Source organism: Scheffersomyces amazonensis (assembly GCF_036850825.1).
Source record: "Scheffersomyces amazonensis strain UFMG-HMD-26.3 chromosome Unknown RJT21scaffold_6, whole genome shotgun sequence".
Classification (NCBI taxonomy): domain Eukaryota; kingdom Fungi; phylum Ascomycota; class Pichiomycetes; order Serinales; family Debaryomycetaceae; genus Scheffersomyces; species Scheffersomyces amazonensis.
Genome location: NW_027042746.1, coordinates 405,653 through 423,507, shown reverse-complemented (window position 1 = coordinate 423,507; position 17,855 = coordinate 405,653). Strand labels below are relative to the sequence as shown.

Genomic DNA, 17,855 nt, shown 5'->3' with positions numbered 1-17,855 from the left:
TGACGAACGATATATATTTTATGTATATAAATACTATTATCTAGTCATTTGGACTTCACTTATATTTAAGTTTCTATACACAAACAACAAGCATATAGAATACAAATGATAATAAGAATAATATATAATAAACGAATTAGTTAATTGTTTAATTTAATTTAATTTAATAATTTAAGAACCGAATTGAAATATCCCTATTGATGCTATTTTTCCTTATATTACTAAGAAGTAATTGCTACTAAGTGCCCTTCTCAGAAGATACACTGCTAAATCTCGATCTACCCCCTTCAAGTGTTTCAGAATTAATCGAAGTGATACTCAGTTGACGTTCTTTAGCTTCAATTACAATTTTGTCATCGTCTTGCTTAGCCTTTGGCAACCAATAATTATTATTGTTAGCAGTTGAATGATAACTATAGAAACTACCAGTATTTGGGGGATTAGCACCACCGTAATGATAAGTTGTCTTTCCACCGTTTATTTTGGTGTTGATTTTACCGAAAAAGTTATCGAATAAGTCTGGCATTTTTGTATGTTAATTGAATGTTTAATTATAGTTAGCAATAAGTAAAATAAAACAAAGCTACAGAAATTGAAAACGTTTACGTAAACAGGAGTATTCCTGAACTATTTATACTTAAAATATCGACTTATGAAATAATGACCAATAACACGCAAATTACTTTTTATTACTAATAAATAAATATATTGAGCCTAATAGAATATAATAAAAATAAACCAAGATAAATAATAAAATAGAGAACTAGTCCATCAAAGAGGAGAAGAGGAGTAAATTATGTTACATAGTTAAATAAATTTTCAGTTAAAGCAAGTCTTCCCCCACGATGCAAAGTTTAAGACTGCGTAATAGTGATACAGAAGTACTTAGCGGACTCTCTGAAATCGCATGATCGATTAGTAAGTGAATGCATATACTAGTCCTTAAACTGAAAATTGTTATCGTACTAAAATAAGCAATCATCATCTGCTTGATGGGGGGTTGACATCTGGTCAGTTAAGTGATGGCAAAAAAAGATCGAGAAGAGGGGAGAGATAAGTAGGGGGTGCGCTGCGCACTATGTAAATAAGCACTATTTGCAGCGCAAAAAGAGGAGACGGAGAAAAACTCCGTTGCGGTTAGGATGTTCTGAGCAGACCCACACTTAGATAAAGCCTAGGCTCTAAGAAAACATGGTGGAATATCTAGTTAATTATTACGTAATGATAAGATAGAAGAGAGATACATGCAGATTACAATGGAGAGGAACAAAAATACAGAAAGAGAGAACATGTTTTTTTGTAATTTGTGTATCTCCGCCGTGGATGGCTTCCGAGTTTGGACTCCGAAGCCGTGTTTTGTTCTTTACAAAATATTCTCCCCCACATTTCATTTTTCACCAGCAGATGATGAATAATGGTTGGCTTATTCTCCGGGCTGAATATTATTTCAAATCATGTTGACGTAGAATGATCTCGTTATTTTTGATAATGATTCCATACAGTGGTTTCGGAGTAGCCTTTGGTGTGAAAATATTAGAAAAAGTTTACTAAAATATTTGTAGAGTGGAGATCTTTAAATATACTATAAACTTTTGTAACTTTTGTAACTGATTTTAAGATCTTTACTTTTGTAGAAGGCGGAGTAATTCTTTTAATTCAGAAGATAGCTCTAAATTGTACATCAGATTTCGCTTATTAGTGATAACTTTCTCATGCCTGACAGCAAAATTGAGAGCAGAATCGTTACTACTAAAGCATTTTGCAGCATTTACATATTAATTAATTAATTAATTTACATTATTTTGTTGGGACGCCTTATAAGCATTTGAATTATAGCTCAAGATACAGTAATTAGTATAACAAGAAGTGAAAATAAGAATAAGAATATGAATGAAATGACAAATTAAGAAGGATCCAGCTTCAGTTAATTTTTAACTTAATGTAATTGCTTTTCTGATTCAACTGTGAAAGCAAGTTTTTCAATAGATCCATCACCTTCACCTTCAATTTCACCTTCAGTTGATCCATCAATGAGTCTTCCAAGAGCATCATGTTCAGCATCAAATTTGGCAACTTCATCTTTCTTAACTTGGATGACAGTGTGACCTCTTTCACCATTTGGTAAGATGTAGTAAACAGTTCTGTGTACGTAACCACCGAATTTAGGTAAGATTTTAGCCCAGACATAATAGTAGAAGACACATAATGCTAAAAGACCGATAGTAACAAGAGCATAAGTGGCGTAGAAGAAGGTAACATCGGAACCAATCAAAGTACCATTGTTTGGTGGAACAAATGACATAGCAATGACAAAAAGGTAGAAGACAAGAGTGATAATGATGAAGATCAAAGGACACTTGAAACCTTGATATCCTAAACCTTGTTCCTTTCTTTGCTTTCTAACCAATAATAAACCGACAGCTAATAAAATCTTGAAGAAGTAACCAGAATATGATCCGATATCAACAACCAAGTTATAAGCGTCACCAGCTGGTGGTGCTAATAAGACAATTAAATTAACAATCCAAGTGATGAAAACACCCAATACTGGAGTTCCAAAAGGTTTGGTAGAAGTCCAAGCTCTTGGATATGGTAAAACACCTTGTCTACCACATTCTCTTAAAGTTCTAGAACTACCAACAAAAACAGTCAATAAATGACCCAAAGCACTTAAAGCAATTAAACTATCTAAAGCCTTAGTTGCAGCTTTAGTACCAAATACATTTGAAAAGAATTGAGCAGCAACTAAAGAACCTGACTTCTTAACTGCTTCAACAGATTCAAAACCCGAATAAAAAGTGGTGACTAATAAGATATAGATAAAGAAGATCGAGATAACAACACCAGGAATGAAGTATCTGAATAAGTTCTTAGTTTTTTTTGGATTTGATTCACCAACCATTCTGAAAACATATTGAGTACCAGAATAAGAGAAAGAAACCTTAATAATGGCATTGGCGATTGCATTACCATCACTAGTTGAACCTTTCCAAGCATCTTTAAAGACTGCATGGGGTTCAGCAACCCTTGTATTACCACCCAAGTTAACGAAGCCAGTTATAATAATAAAAGTAATAGTTACCATTTTAACAAAACCCAAAAGATTGGCTAATTTCAAAGACCATTTTGAATTAGCAATGGTGAGGATAGCAGCAAATGTAAGAATAGCTACACCAACACCTCTTTCCTTCCAAGTTGTAACTTCAGTACCAGAAGCATTTAAAACAAATTCTCCAAAAGCAATAGCAGAAGAGACAGAGAATGATAATACCACAGAGACAGCAGCATAACTGGTTGGAACTAAGAAATCAGGTTTTGGATAAGCTTGTTCAAGATATGCGACATCACCACCAGATCTCTTTTTATAATAGGTTGAGAATTCAACATAAACGAAAACTTCAAAAAGGGCAATAAAAAAACCAGCTACCCAAAGGACATAAGATGCACCGACTGATCCAATTGAATTTAAGACTGATGCAGGAGTTAAGAAAATACCAGTACCAATAATACCTTGAATGACCATATAAAAAGCAGAAACATAATCCAAATTATAACCTAAAGGATTATGAGTTTCAACTGGAGCCCCATTTTCATTTTGATGATCTTCTTCATTAAATGAATCTATATCAGCATGAATTTGTTCTTGATTTTCATCAATACCAATAATAGGTTGAAGGATCTTTTTAAGAATGTCACTCATGATTATTTTCCGATTTTAGATGAAACCTGTCAAACTCAAATTTCTTAGTATTATAAAAAGTCTTGGTATTTGATGCTTATACGAATGGAAAGATATACAGATATTTATACAATTATGGATAAATTATTAGATTTACAGAAACCACAATTAAAAACACAATGAGATGCTGCAATCCCGCTACCGTAAGTTATGTAGCCGATATATTTGAATACCAATTACCTTAAATTAAATTAACTTAAATTAAAATAAAATTAGAGTAAAATATTTATATATTTAATTAATTAAGCATACTATTAATTCAACTATAATCAGGTGCCACAATTATAATAGAAACATGTATAATCAGAATTAAATCAAATCAGTATACAACTACCAAATGGAGATGTCCATTACTGATAAAAAGCCCATAAAAATTTCACCTAATTGTCATCCGGATCCAATAAAAATTTTGCATTCTTTAGATAAACCAAAGGCCGCCGCCTAATCAGTACGCAGCATCTGTTCCACCACTTTCCCTTAACTGTGAGTGTGCATGTTCGCACATTCTTTCCGCTCATCGATTTTGGGAAATTTCGCAACCACAGTTTTGACGGCGGCTTACACAGTTTTTCTCTGCTTTTTACTTATAGTTGCTAGTATTGTTATTATTCTTCCATTGTCAACTGTAACTTGTAACTTGTAACTTGTAACTTGTAACTTGTAACTTGTAACTTGTAACTTGTAACTTGTAACTTGTAACTAGTAACTATAACTGTAGCTGAAACTATAATTATAACTGTGATAATGTCGGAGGGAATACTCAGGGGCTTTAACTTTAACTCGTACTATAAAACTTAATCTTAATATTGACATAATTTAAACTGAACTTACACATACACGAGTTAGTTCTGACAGACAGTGGAAATCTTCTAGAAGATCCACACTACACTACACACACCACGGCAGCGCGTGTTTCTGAATCGTGACTCTAAAATTAATGGGAGAAATTTTACATCTTAAACATACCCAAAGCAGCAAGAACGGAATTGTCGAGGCGACCGCTTCCGGTATGAGCCCGAGCATAAAAATAAATTTGGTAAGGCATTTTGAATCTGTGGTTGAAAACAATGTACCGCTAAAGTAAGGAACAATTACGATAAGGTTAGTTTAAGTTACTGATAATGTCAGAATCGCACACGGGATTTGTTAACCCTAATTGAAAATTAACCACTTACATATATAACGCCACTTATTATAGTTCGTAAATTTATATGTAAATATAATTGTAAAAGTAAAAGTAAATGAAAATGTAGTTATATAGATAAAGCAAATAAATTAACTAAAACTAACTAACATACATATAGAAGATTTTATGCATGAAAAGATAAATAGATAGACTGACTAAAAAACTTTTGAAGAGATATAATGAACTTCTAAATGTTGTCGAGTTAGTAGTATTTTTATACAAGATATTATTGAACTGAAATTAAATTAAAATGAATTGAAAACTTGAAATTAAAATTAAAATTAAAATTAAAAGTGAAATTAATAAAGCTAATTGATTTGAAAGCCTATTCTTGACCAAATCCAACAGTTTCTTCAACTGCTAAAGTTAATTTTTGTCTTAAACTTTCATAATCAACATATGGTGGTAAATCCACTCTATTAAAACATGTATGAGATTTAGGTAATTGATTTGATTCACCAGCTTTTTCAATAGTAAATCTTCTTGGACCATCCGAACCTTGTAAATCTTTAAATCCATTAACTGGAATTCTTGAAGTACCAGTAGTAAATTGTAATAAACGAGCTTTTTGTTCACTATCCCATTCTTTAATACATTTCCAAAACCATTGAATAACTTGATCACTTTCTTGATAACCTCTATAATCAGTATGCTTTTTCCAATCTTCAACATCAATTTCAGCTAATCCACCAATTAATAATTCTAATTCACGTTCATCAAATACATTAACTAATTCTTGAGGAATTAAATCATTAAATCCATCAATAAATGCTTTAAATTGTTCTTCAACTCGTTTAGAAATTTTCCATTCTGAAATTAATTCAACATATTCATGTTTATTAGTTTCTGTAACTTCAATATCTCTACCACCTGGTTTTAAATCAACTTCAACAATTTCTCCAAATCTTTCATCTTCTGCACTAAATGTTAAATCTAATATATCAGTAATATCATTATCAAGAATCCATTTTAAGGATCTATAAAATTCAGCATCAACCCCTTCCATATCTTGTAATACCACTTTTTTATGTAACATCATTTTATATAATGCTCCAACAAAGAATGCATCTAAAAATCTTCTATGGAATACACCTAATCCAACAACTCTACCAATAAATTTAAAATAATTTAAATGTTCAGGATTAATTCCTGAATTTGGATTAATTTGTAAAGTATAATTATCATGAGATGAATATTCAAATAAACAATAAAATGGATTAAACATATCATGAGATAATAAAAAGAAAAATTCTCTTGAAACTCCACCATAATCTAACCCTTCTTCACCATCAAATTTAATCATTAATCTCTTCTTTAAATCTTCAGGAGTTTGTCTCATAATTTCTTGATATGAATCTTCAAATATATGATCTCTTCTAACTTTAATATGACATTGACCTGGTAAAATTCTTAAAGCTGGTTGAGATCTAAAATAAATTACTTTTCTCCTAAAATCACGTTTATATTGTGGAACACTTTGATCTAATGATGATGGTAATCTTGGATCATCCCAAGTAGTTGTTTTAGTATTATGATCAACAAAATAAACTCTAGCCGTATTAGTTAATCTCATTTCCCAACCGGATGGTAATGGACCTAATTGACTTACTGGTTGTTGTTGAATAGTAGTATTTGGACCAAAAGTTCGAATATATTGTTGTCTTCTTGGATCTACCCAAGTAGTTGTTCTCGTATTATGATCAACAAAATATGGTCTACCTTCATTAGTAAATCTTTGTTCCCAACCTGATGGTAATTCACCTAATCCACTAGTTGTAGCTCCTGAAGCTGCCATTGAAACTGCAGCAGCAGGACTTACCGGTGTATTTGCTCCTGTTGCATTAACAGTTACATTAACACTACTATTTGAAGCAGAACTTAAAGTTGGTGATTGAGGAGTTTCACCAGGTAAAGTTCTACCTCTATGTTGTCTTCTTTCAGCTTCAGTAGTTGTTTGTCTTTGTTGACCTCTTTCAACTTCAGTTTGATCTAAAGTTGGTCTTTGCCAAGTTGTTGTTCTTGAATTATGATCAACATAATAAGTTCTACCATAATTATCAGTTCTTCTTTCCCAACCTGGTGGTAATCTACCATATTGATCTTCAAATGATGAATATTGCCTATTTTGATTAGAATGATCAGTACTACCAAGAGCAGGAGGAGCATTTGAATTACCACTAGAATTATTTACGGAATTATTTTGAGTTGAAGAACTAATTGATTGATTAATTGAATGAGAATTATTAGTATTTAAATTAGTTGAACCATTACTTGATGAATTACCATTTCTTGAAGAATTATTAGTAGTACCTTTTGAATAAGATATTACTACAATAATTTTTCCTGAAACAACTAAAGTTTCATTTGATTTTTTTAAATCTCTAGTTATAGTTTCTTCTGAATTTGGTACCGATAAATCAATTACATCACCAACTCTAATATTAACAACTCCTAAAAATCCTTGATCCTTCTTTTTAAATTTTTTTTGATCAAATACTTGAATTACTAAAATTGAATCTTCTTTAACATTAAATTGGAAAGTTTCATTCCAATAAGGATTTAAAGTCTTTTTAGCAGTTTTTGTTGTTTTAGTTTGAGATCCATCAACGGTTATTACGGCAAAGGGGTCAGGATGTCGAAATACATCACGTTTGTAAAGAGATTCCGCAGCCACTACTTTGACACTTATAAAAGTCGGTGCTCTTGTAGTTGATGACATCATTGAAAATTATAGACTTTTAAATTAAATATCACCAATCAATTTTAAAAATGATTTAAAATAATTGTGGTAGTATAAGTAAAAGTTTAGTTATCACCGAGGAAAAGTAAGCAAGGGCACTTACAGTTAATGAGATGAGAATGATGAATTAATCGAATAGAATTTGATTGATAAACGAAACCAGTACCACTGTGAGTATACACAACACAACCACTATATTGATTATGGGATTGATAAAGAATATCGATAGTTAGAGGAAAGTAATTGATGATTCATCCTGAGGTCCCAGCCCCTTTTGGATTGCTCAGTTTTTTCACTCGAAGAAACCTGCAAATTGGTGTGGGTAAACCTGTAAACGAGCGAAAAAAGAAAATGGGCGCGGGAGGAAAGTGTAATGGAGCGAGGGCAAGAAAGGAAAGAACAGGGTAATATTAGGGTTTAATTAGAGTTTGTTATAGTGTAGTTATAGTGTAGTTAGAGTTTGAGTTTAGTTTGAATTTGTTTGAGTTTTGGTTTATTCTTGTGCTTATGTTTGAGTGTAAGTGTAAGTTTGAGTTTGCTAGTGGAGCCATTTTAGAGAGAGATCGTACTATCCTGTCAAGAGTAAGAATATTGTACATAGATATCGATGTCGTTGTAGTCATAGTAGAGAAAGTACAGGTATACATAGTATGTCTGTCTATAGTTGAATGTAGATCATTATATTAATTAAAATTCGCACACAGATCATCACTTACGCAGCCCTTACTAACCGAGTCATCACGCATTAGTCAACCCTTACTAACAACTGAGTCATCTCACATAACTCAAAATCATGTACATATTGGTATAACAAACTATGATATCAATTATAGGATTCAGTTGATAAATTTCCGTAAAAAACTCAAACTAAAAGCCTCAGAGATGATTGTGCTCAACTATGCAAGTATCTGTATAACTCCACTTGCCCTTACCCTTGCGCTTTCGTAGAGACATATATGGTAAGTAGCTCCTAGATCTGTCTTGTACACTTACGAAACACATCATGACCAAAACCAATGAAGGATATCCTTGAATATGTGGATCTCAATGCGGTCCAACGTTCTACTGAATTTGCTATTACAAAGTTAATCGAAGAACCTTCCTACAACTTTTTCAATGATCCAACTCAGAAACAAATACTTAATGAATCCTGGAACACATTAATTGCACAATTGCCGGATCCAAAAGATAAAGAATCTAAACTAGATAGAAATCGTCAGAAGTAAGCATTCAAGTTATGTAATTATCACATTATTATTCCTGAAAATACAATTTTGGATGAAGATTATGTTTTAAGTGAAGAATATAGGAATGATCGTTTCGATATTATTGTTGAAGTGTTTAATAAAATTCGGCATTTATATGAAGAAAATCAGCATGCTAACGAAGAATCAGTCTTGCTATCGAGAAGAGATGTGAGAAATTTATTTGGCTTTTGTTGTTGTATTTCAGTCCCACAACCTAGGTTTACGGTCCAACTGAAGCATAATAAATTAGATAAAAAATTTACTAATACCAACAATCCACTGTCGAAATTTTTAAATTATAAGTTTAACAATTGTTCAAAGACATCAAAGAAACATTTTCAAATTGTACCCATATGTGATAAAAAAAAGTATAATGATGAATCATTACAAAAGATGTTTAGTAAATTCAAAATAGATAAAGCTGTATTGCAACAATTTATTTTTTTGGACAAAAGCTATCACCCTATAAAACATGTCAATCAATATATGTGTCATTATCTTTTATATCCATTAACTCTAACTCTTTATACTAGGTTAAATGATGTTGAACGTTCATGTTATCCAAAGTTTGATGCATTTGAAGTTCCTGTCAGTGGGATAAAAAATAAGCGTAGATACGAGACTTTCTTCTTGCTTAGAGACAAAGGAATATATAATGCTTTTCAAAATAGAAATGACAAACTAAATAATACAGCTTTTCTCAAGTTAGCTGATGAAATCATCTATGAATTAAAGGAGAAAAATTCAAGGATAGGTTTTGCTGTTGATATGGATTGTGTACTAATTTGTTGATATTAATGTTGATAAAAATTCCAATAACAAACCTAACAGAATAGAAACTATAGATGAAGTAGCATATGAGCTACAATGTAGCATGAGATGCTTTAGATTTTCGGAATCAAAATATAATGTTTTTTGTTTGTTAATGATGATATTGGATGATTATTTTGCTTGTGTGAGCCAATCCCAACATCGCATAGCTAATCTATACAAGGAATTAGAATTGAGTGATCACGATATTTATGGCAACGATTTTTGGAAAATTCGTGTTATGGAACTAGATTGGGATTCTAACTACAGCAATTACCATCAAAATGAAAATGGAGATTATATTCATAATCTATTCCCATCAATAATTATTCCCCAAAGTGTTTACAATGCAAGGCAGATTTTAAGGGAGAAATGTCGTGTATCTCGTGACCTCAGTGTTTTTCAAAAACCTTATTTGATTAGGCATGATGCAAGATTGGAAACTAAAAACTCATTTTTCAAATGGTATCAACATCATTTAACAGACTTATTTACTGAAATCAGTATATACCAATTTCTTTAGAATACACTCCCAAGCGACTGTCTGCAAAATTCTTTAAAAGTATATGGAAACTTGGAAGATACGATAATTTCCATTTCTTGTATTCAATCATGTTGGATGGTTTGCGATGCAGAATAGTACTTTTGTCTGGTCCATGTTCAGTTTGTGGATAAAGAGGAGGATTTATGCCGATCTTCACCAAAAGTAGGAAGAGAACCATTGGAAGCAATTCATGAGTGTAGTGGAAATGATTTGCTTTATAGAGCAGAGAAGAAAGAAGCATATTTTATACGTAACAACCTCCTGTATATGAAACGTTTTGAAAGATCTTATACAAGAGAAGTGATAGGAAAACTAGCCAAGGCATGCAAAGTAGATATTGCTACAATAGATAGTGTTATAATCAGTTCACCTTTATTAAGTGATCATCAGGCTTTTAAAAGGCGTAGAATAAATTAGGACTGTGTCTTTGAGAAGACTCCATATAATAGCTTATTGACTTTTAAATTTATTTAACTCAAGAGTGACTCAATCTATTCTTCGTATTGAATATAAAGTTTCACCATAAGAATTACACATAATTTACTAATAATAGCTTTATATTTATAATCGTTTAATATATAGTCGTAGCTCTCTTACCCTGAATTTCAAACATATTAGCATCGAATGTATCGAATTCAAATTCATCAAGCAACTTAAAATTATTAATGCTTAGACTGTTGGTTGGGGGTAATATTAATTTATCATTATCATTATTGGTATGGTTTAGTCCCTTAATCTCTGGTGATGAATGGATTGACGATGGAGCACTTGATTCGGAATTATCAAATGTATCTAAAGAATCAAATGTAGTTGATAAAGCATGACTTGAAGGTGAGTCAAATGTAGGAATTTTAGGATCTAATGAATCAATAGAATATGCTGATAAATTATCGTTAATCCCGTACATTGGTTGAGTAAAATCAAATTCATCAATATCTTCCTCTTCCTCCTCTTCTTCATTTTCATCTTGTTCTGATTTAATTTCAATAACTTCAGGTACATTGAATTTATTCATATCAATATTTAATTTATGTGAATCTTCAGTAAATTGTTCACCTAATAAAGTATCATTTGACAGATTATCTTGATTCTTAATAGGACTAGTAATAGTAGTACTCTTTCTTGAAATACTTAAAGGTTTAATAATTTCTTCAACTAAATCATCTTGAGATACATTATCTACTAATGTACTTGCGGAATTTTCTGATTGCATTAATAATTGAATATCTTCATCAGTATAATATACTTTATTTGGATTAATATTAATATTAATTGCATCATAAATCTTTGAATGAACTCCAAAAAATGATGAACCATCAATGGATAAAACTTTCAAATCTTGATTATCATCACTACTACCTTTAACTGAAGCCATTCCAATAATATTGGTATTGGAGGCAGGTAATAAAGTTCCACATTGTCTTTGATTTATACAAGTTTCTAACTTATTTAAATCTGGATTAAATTTAACACTATCAAATCCTTCCTTTAAAGAACAAATACTACCTTGATTAATTATTTCACTGGTTAAATCCCAATGAATAATATTCCCATCTTTACCTCCACTAAATAAATCTCCATTATTCCATTCTAAACTAGTAACTTTATTATGATGACCAATAAAGCTAATGCTACTATCTTGCTTTCTGATATCCCATAATCTTATAATATTATCACCATGAGCACCAGCAAAATTATACTCATTATCAGGATTCCATTTAATTAAATTTGTATTCAATCTTTGTCTTGACAGTTCAGCAATTAATGAAGTTGGGACATTAAATTTAGGTTGTTGACGTAAATCAAATAATGAAATACCAAATTTACCACAAATACCAATTGTATTTAAATCAGTTGGAATGGTTTCAAAATTATTTATACCATTTATAGTTGTAATTGAAACTGGACTTGGCCGTATAGAACTTTCACTATCTTTAATATCCCAAAAGAATAAATGATTTTGATATAATGATAATAAGTTGTCGGTTTTTGGTATAGTGGTTAATTTGGAAATATAGGTGGTTTTATTAACAATATCCACTTTATTCTTTAAATGTTTTCTATGGTTAAATCTTTTAATAATTTCTGCTTGATCTTCATCTTCTTCAGTAATAAGATGTCTATCACTTCCAGCAGTTGGTACACTAACTAAATGAGCATAACCATTACTATTACCGGTGATTAAATATTTAGAATTTAACCATTTCATTCCATAAATATTAGGTAAGGATATTGTACTGTGATGAGTTAAGTAATTATCGAGTAAATTTAACTCATATATAAATAAATTAGATGTACTATTTCCACTAGAAATAGCCAAAGTAGGCACATCACTTTGATCATTATTGATGGCCATAGACGTTAAATTGAAATTATTATCTGGAATTTTCCAATAATTGGACTTAATATTCAACCTGTTTAATGAACATGACTGGTTAAGGATTTCTGTATCTTGAGGATTGTCGTGATTCAACATCCATGAGCTATTATTACTTGTTTTAGAAGCTTGGGAATCTTTACTTTCACTAGAATGCAAACTCTCCATACTAGCTACTGGTGATAAATCTGAGCTATACCTCTTTGCGTTTCTCCGGAATAACAACGTAGGTTGATAATAATCGGCCATGGTCTTGTTATACACTATCAAGTTAATAAAGAACAGTGAATGTTAGCTATATTTAATGACCAGTGGATTTTCTCTGTTATATAAAAACTCGTGCTACTTTTTGCATGCCGCAACTATGTAATGATTCATTTCTATACTTCTTTCCATCACATTGTTAGAGGGCTTTATGGCTTCTTATTGCAAGCGACGGCTGGTCAATGAAGCGCAAAATGGCTGGCTGTGAAATTTTCTGGTTGCGACCAGTCGTGTACCAACCAACACATTTCCCGATTGAATGGCTGAACCAGCAGCAGACAAAAAGAAAAGTCAGGAAAATACCTTAGAAGGCTGCGCGCACCAATTATTAGACCCAGCTAGGGTTGCAAAATGTCTCAATACATTAAAGAAACAGTACTAGATCTATTTTTTGGCTTATACTAAACATAATGTAAAACTAATACAGAAATTTGGTGGTGGGGAGGTTTTTAGTAGCAATTCAAAGCTTAAATATTGCAACAAAAAGAAAGTACCTCACAACTCCTTACCACCAACTTCAATCCACTGACATGGTTCGACTTGTCGGTCTATTACAAACTGGTAATTGTAGAACGTAAAATAATGAAGCTTTGGAAAATTGTTTATATTATTCTTAGCCCAAGAAACTAAGTTCCTAGTATATTGCTTAAAATCGTTACAGTTAAAATCTTCACAGTAATAAAATAAATCAATTGATGTTAATGTTGTCGGTGAACATGTCATGTTAACCTTTATAAGCTCAAGACTCAGTCCATAAGTATTAAGTAATACCTTGATTAAATTACAGTTTTTCTTAACACCTTCTATCATATAGTCAGAAACATCTAGACAAAACTTTTGAAGCAGACACTTTGAGATTTCGAAAGGCAGATCTGGAACCCAAAAAATGGGATCATTTATAACAAGGGTCTTCATATTTGGCATTAATTTCAAAAAATATTGAAACAGACGTCTGCGAATAAATTTTAATTGAAGTTCTTTTATATTTTCACAACTGAATAAAGAAAAAAGTGGACAGAAGTCAACTTCAGGATAACCGGTATTTTCAAGCATAAAGGCATCCAAACATAAAGAACTCACTTCACCAAAGATCCCTTGTAAGCGGTCGAGGGTTGAAACTGCTATTCTTGGAATTACCAAATCTATTTTCTTATACAAACAAAAGTCATTTCTATTTCTTGTTATAGTGTTACTTTCTGATTGGAGTCCGGTATCACAATAGAAGTCTTTCCACAAAGTAATCCTATTTATATTAACATTTTCATCTATAAGTAGGGGATCCTTACAGCCAATGACTTCTATGCAAAAATCATCCAAAATTATTGTCGGATAGGGCTTTTCTTCAGTAAAAACTGGAAAGTCTTTCCCAAGATTGGGACTATATGGGTAAAAAGGAGAACTTCTATATGAGCAAAAGGGAGAACTTAATACTGTGAAATTTGTATATATAGATGTATTCAATTTTCGATGAAAAATGACATGCAGCCCACCTCTGTCGCAACATTGCAAAACTCTCTTGAATAGCTTGTTCATACATAATTCATGAAACTTTGAGTTGACAAGACATAAGTCTAGAACATCCAACTGATTCAAGTGATCTATGATTTGAACCAATATTTCATCAGGTAACGACTCCAAATTTTTAACTGGTTTTGGTGATTGTAGAGCTGACTTTAGACATGCTGCAGTTCGATTTTTCCGTACTTTGTAAGTACGAAATTTATAAACCAACGAACAAATCATTCCTTTTAATCATAAAGGTATTTAATGAAAGAGCCCTTTGAAGGTTATTGGACAAGCTCTTGCCTTCTTTTTTTTGCAACTTCCTTTTTTTGTACTCATTACCACACATTTTGTCGTGTGGCGACCTATTTCTCCAAAATGAGCTTTAGTTAATTTAGTCCAACATTGGTGCCTAATCCATTTGGCATGGTTACGGTTATCTTTACCCGTTACCTGGGTAATGCTACTAACCGAATTTAGCTAACTATGCTACACAGTTTTTGTAATGTCTTTTCTTGCTCTGTATATTGCATAATTCTATGTAAATCTAAATACCTGCTTTCGTAGGATTAACCGTATGAAATACTCGAACCGAATAAAACCATAAATACAGGCTTATTCTATTAGTGGAATTATGTTATTGCTACATTCGTCCTTCTTGTGACAAATCTGTTAGGACTTTCAAGTATTATAACTAATCATCTTTGTCAGATTTGTACAGTATCTGTTAGTGAGTGTATACAGAAATAGGTTGCCACACGACGTGTATTTGATTTTTTTGCAGTAAAATGGAATAGCTATAAAAGAATAAACTTACCATGACACACATGAACTTAATTATATCATTGATTTGGTTTATAATGCACAATTAAAGCAATTACTCTTTTAGTTATTGATTACGGCGATCACCCATCAATAAGAGAAACTATCTTGCTTTGATAATTATCCTTAGCTTGCCAAATCTTCTGTCTTGTTAGAAAACTCTTGAACATTGTATATAGCTCTAGATGTGGTTTCACAGATCAGTTTTCTATTCTCTTATTTGATTTCTTTTTAAGAATTTTGCTTTAGGGACTAGAATCTTTTGGCCGTAAAATTCGTAGCCTTTCAATAAAAAAAAGTACTTTTGGCAGTAAAAAAAGTACTCTTTTGGCTGTAAATTTGAGATTCTTTTAGCTTGTAATATTAAACATGAAAGAAGCTTTTAATTTACTCATATCTTCAGTAAACGGAGTTTCCGATATGCTCTGCAATGTGTTCACAATTGTGTATACCAGAGAAGAGTTGCCCGTTTATAGTGTTGTGCTCTTTGTATTTTTGGGAATTTCAGCTTTATTTAAGTTTTATTCAATAATCCAGAGAATTGTGGACAATTTTAATAGATGGAAGCGTCTTGAAAAGTCCAAAGATTTTGATCTTTCCATTTCCACTTATAAGAATCGAATTGTTGCTCATCAACTGTATGCTCGTATGTTTCAAAAAACTATTGATAAACACAAAAGAGCCATTTTACTCCATTATGGTAGCCTTGCCCCCCCACGAAAGAAACTCAGATCATGCTAATGAATATCGAAGGTTAATTCGCGAATATGAAGATGGGGTTCATGAACTTCATCAAATTCGTAACAACTACATGGCAGCAGCTCTAATTTTTGCTGTAGCTGCAGAATCCTTCGATAAAAGTAAAGAAGAATATATAAAAAATGGTATTACCTTTCAGGAGCTAACAGATATAGAAACTAGTGTTGGGAATAATATAGCTAAGGTTGGCAAAGCACATCTTGAGTTTAAAATTTCTTCAGGTAAAATTAATGTCACAATCCGTCTTATTAGATTATTATAAGAAGTTAGGGGGTTTAATGATTTGTATGAGATAATTATATATCTATGGCGTAACTCAATCATATAGTAGAATAATGTAAATATCAAATAATTACTTAAAGAAAAGGTGAAAAATAGATTAAATATAATATACGCAAGCCTCGGTATCAAGCAGTCAAGCTGTCTGTAAATTACCACCTGTATTAACGATGATATTTCTATGAATGTAACTACATTCCTATATGTATATACTACTATCTTCTTTTATATATACATGGCTTCAATAACCATTTACCCTCAGGAGTTCTTTGTCTCTTAGTTTCAAACTCTTCTATCTCAGTTTCTCTTTCTACAAACTTCTTCTTCCTTTCCAACTTTGCGTTTCTTTCGTTGATTATATCTTGTTGAGGCTTAAAGAATTCGAATCTAGTAAACATCTTATTACTGTTATCAGTATTCTTATGGAAGAATCCACTTAATTTAAGTGCATCTACAAATTCACTACCCACATCTTCCTGATTCTTAGTTGCTTTATCTCCAGATTCTTGGAATCTAGACTTAATCTCAGCTATCCACAATTCACCACGTGGAGCTAAGATTCTGTGGGCTTCCTTAATAAAGTCCAAGAAATTGGTTCCCATTAAAGCTAAACAGAATATAACTATAGTACATGAGTTATCTGGTAATGGAACATTTTTTATATCTGCTACTGTTATTCTATCATTATGCTTTTTAAGATCAAAACTGTGAACTTCGATATCCAACAGTCTTGGACCTCCAGTAAGAAATCTCTTATTATGTCCCTTTTGGAATTTCTTGGGTCCCCTACTAGCATTAGTATTATATTGTTTAACAAAATTAGATACATCTAATGACAATTGTGCTTCTCCACAACCCATATCTGCTATGACTACTTTCTTATTACTTAATCCAGGTAAACCACCTGGAGCATTAATCTGTTTGGAAGATCCTCTTGTCTTAATTTGATTTACAAACACATCCACAGGATTTTCTGGCCATGATTCTACTTGAGATCTAAATCCCTGATGGTATTCATCGAATAATACCGGCTGGTTTTTAATTAAATCAAGAGCAGCATCAGATGTAATAGTATATAATTGTTCATTGATCCACCTGAATCGTGATCCAGAAAGTTTGGCCATCATCTTCTGTTGTAAGGGACTAAGCTTTTGTACTGGGGTAGATATTGGTAATGGAGATGGAACTACCTGTTTGGTTACTGGTTCCACTACATTATCTGAAACTTTCTCAGTTTTTGTTTTGGAATATGGCTGTGATTCTGATTCTGATTCTGTGTGTTTTCTTTTCTTACTCGTAGGCTTCGATTCGCTGATTTCCTTCACCTGCTCATCGGTCTGAATCTCTCTCTTTTCCTTCCTCTTGTCCTTCTTGGCTTTCTTCTTTTTATCACTAACTCCTCCTAAAGCCACTTTATCCTCCTTAAGTGTCCATCCTTCTACTTGAAACAATGCCATAATGTATGCTTAATCGTGCTTGTGTTTAGTTGTGGTAGTGTAGGTGGTTAGACTTCTGCTTCTTGTTCGGGGCATCGCTTGGGTGAAAAAAAAATTAGGTCTGCTCCACAAAAGTTTTGGTGATACTT

General features: G+C 32.0%; 8 protein-coding genes across 8 annotated transcripts; 2 read left to right on the top strand and 6 right to left on the bottom strand. All coding sequences in view use genetic code 12, as the record gives it.

Annotated features, from left to right (window-relative positions):
* Window positions 1-117: 117 nt before the first annotated feature.
* On the bottom strand, window positions 118-675 carry RJT21DRAFT_50359 (uncharacterized protein). Its single transcript, XM_064884841.1, has one exon. The coding sequence runs from the start codon at window positions 524-526 to the stop codon at window positions 239-241; it is 288 nt and encodes a 95-aa protein (XP_064736731.1). The 5' UTR covers window positions 527-675; the 3' UTR covers window positions 118-238.
* A 1,261-nt stretch (window positions 676-1,936) lies between these two features.
* On the bottom strand, window positions 1,937-3,700 carry RJT21DRAFT_133360 (amino acid permease-domain-containing protein; the record flags this gene model as incomplete). The annotated part of the gene is made up of 1 exon (XM_064883190.1): window positions 1,937-3,700. One exon carries the CDS (start codon window positions 3,698-3,700, stop codon window positions 1,937-1,939), a length of 1,764 nt encoding a protein of 587 aa, XP_064736730.1.
* A 1,082-nt stretch (window positions 3,701-4,782) lies between these two features.
* RSP5 (NEDD4 family E3 ubiquitin-protein ligase) lies at window positions 4,783-7,908 on the bottom strand. Its single transcript, XM_064882345.1, has one exon. It carries the CDS (start codon window positions 7,645-7,647, stop codon window positions 5,251-5,253), a length of 2,397 nt encoding a protein of 798 aa, XP_064736729.1. The 5' UTR covers window positions 7,648-7,908; the 3' UTR covers window positions 4,783-5,250.
* A 773-nt stretch (window positions 7,909-8,681) lies between these two features.
* RJT21DRAFT_527 (uncharacterized protein) lies at window positions 8,682-9,704 on the top strand (the record flags this gene model as incomplete). The annotated part of the gene is made up of 2 exons (XM_064884942.1): window positions 8,682-8,887; window positions 8,963-9,704. 2 exons carry the CDS (start codon window positions 8,682-8,684, stop codon window positions 9,702-9,704), a joined length of 948 nt encoding a protein of 315 aa, XP_064736728.1.
* A 136-nt stretch (window positions 9,705-9,840) lies between these two features.
* On the top strand, window positions 9,841-10,245 carry RJT21DRAFT_115612 (uncharacterized protein; the record flags this gene model as incomplete). The annotated part of the gene is made up of 1 exon (XM_064880359.1): window positions 9,841-10,245. The coding sequence occupies one exon, from the start codon at window positions 9,841-9,843 to the stop codon at window positions 10,243-10,245; it is 405 nt and encodes a 134-aa protein (XP_064736727.1).
* A 296-nt stretch (window positions 10,246-10,541) lies between these two features.
* DSE1 (Dse1p) lies at window positions 10,542-13,075 on the bottom strand. Its single transcript, XM_064884838.1, has one exon. It carries the CDS (start codon window positions 12,890-12,892, stop codon window positions 10,838-10,840), a length of 2,055 nt encoding a protein of 684 aa, XP_064736726.1. The 5' UTR covers window positions 12,893-13,075; the 3' UTR covers window positions 10,542-10,837.
* A 210-nt stretch (window positions 13,076-13,285) lies between these two features.
* RJT21DRAFT_122240 (uncharacterized protein) lies at window positions 13,286-15,025 on the bottom strand. The gene has a single exon (XM_064882344.1). The coding sequence runs from the start codon at window positions 14,648-14,650 to the stop codon at window positions 13,403-13,405; it is 1,248 nt and encodes a 415-aa protein (XP_064736725.1). The 5' UTR covers window positions 14,651-15,025; the 3' UTR covers window positions 13,286-13,402.
* A 1,344-nt stretch (window positions 15,026-16,369) lies between these two features.
* Window positions 16,370-17,847, bottom strand: RRP8 (25S rRNA (adenine645-N1)-methyltransferase). Its single transcript, XM_064884837.1, has one exon. The coding sequence runs from the start codon at window positions 17,725-17,727 to the stop codon at window positions 16,486-16,488; it is 1,242 nt and encodes a 413-aa protein (XP_064736724.1). The 5' UTR covers window positions 17,728-17,847; the 3' UTR covers window positions 16,370-16,485.
* Between the last annotated feature and the right edge of the window lie 8 nt (window positions 17,848-17,855).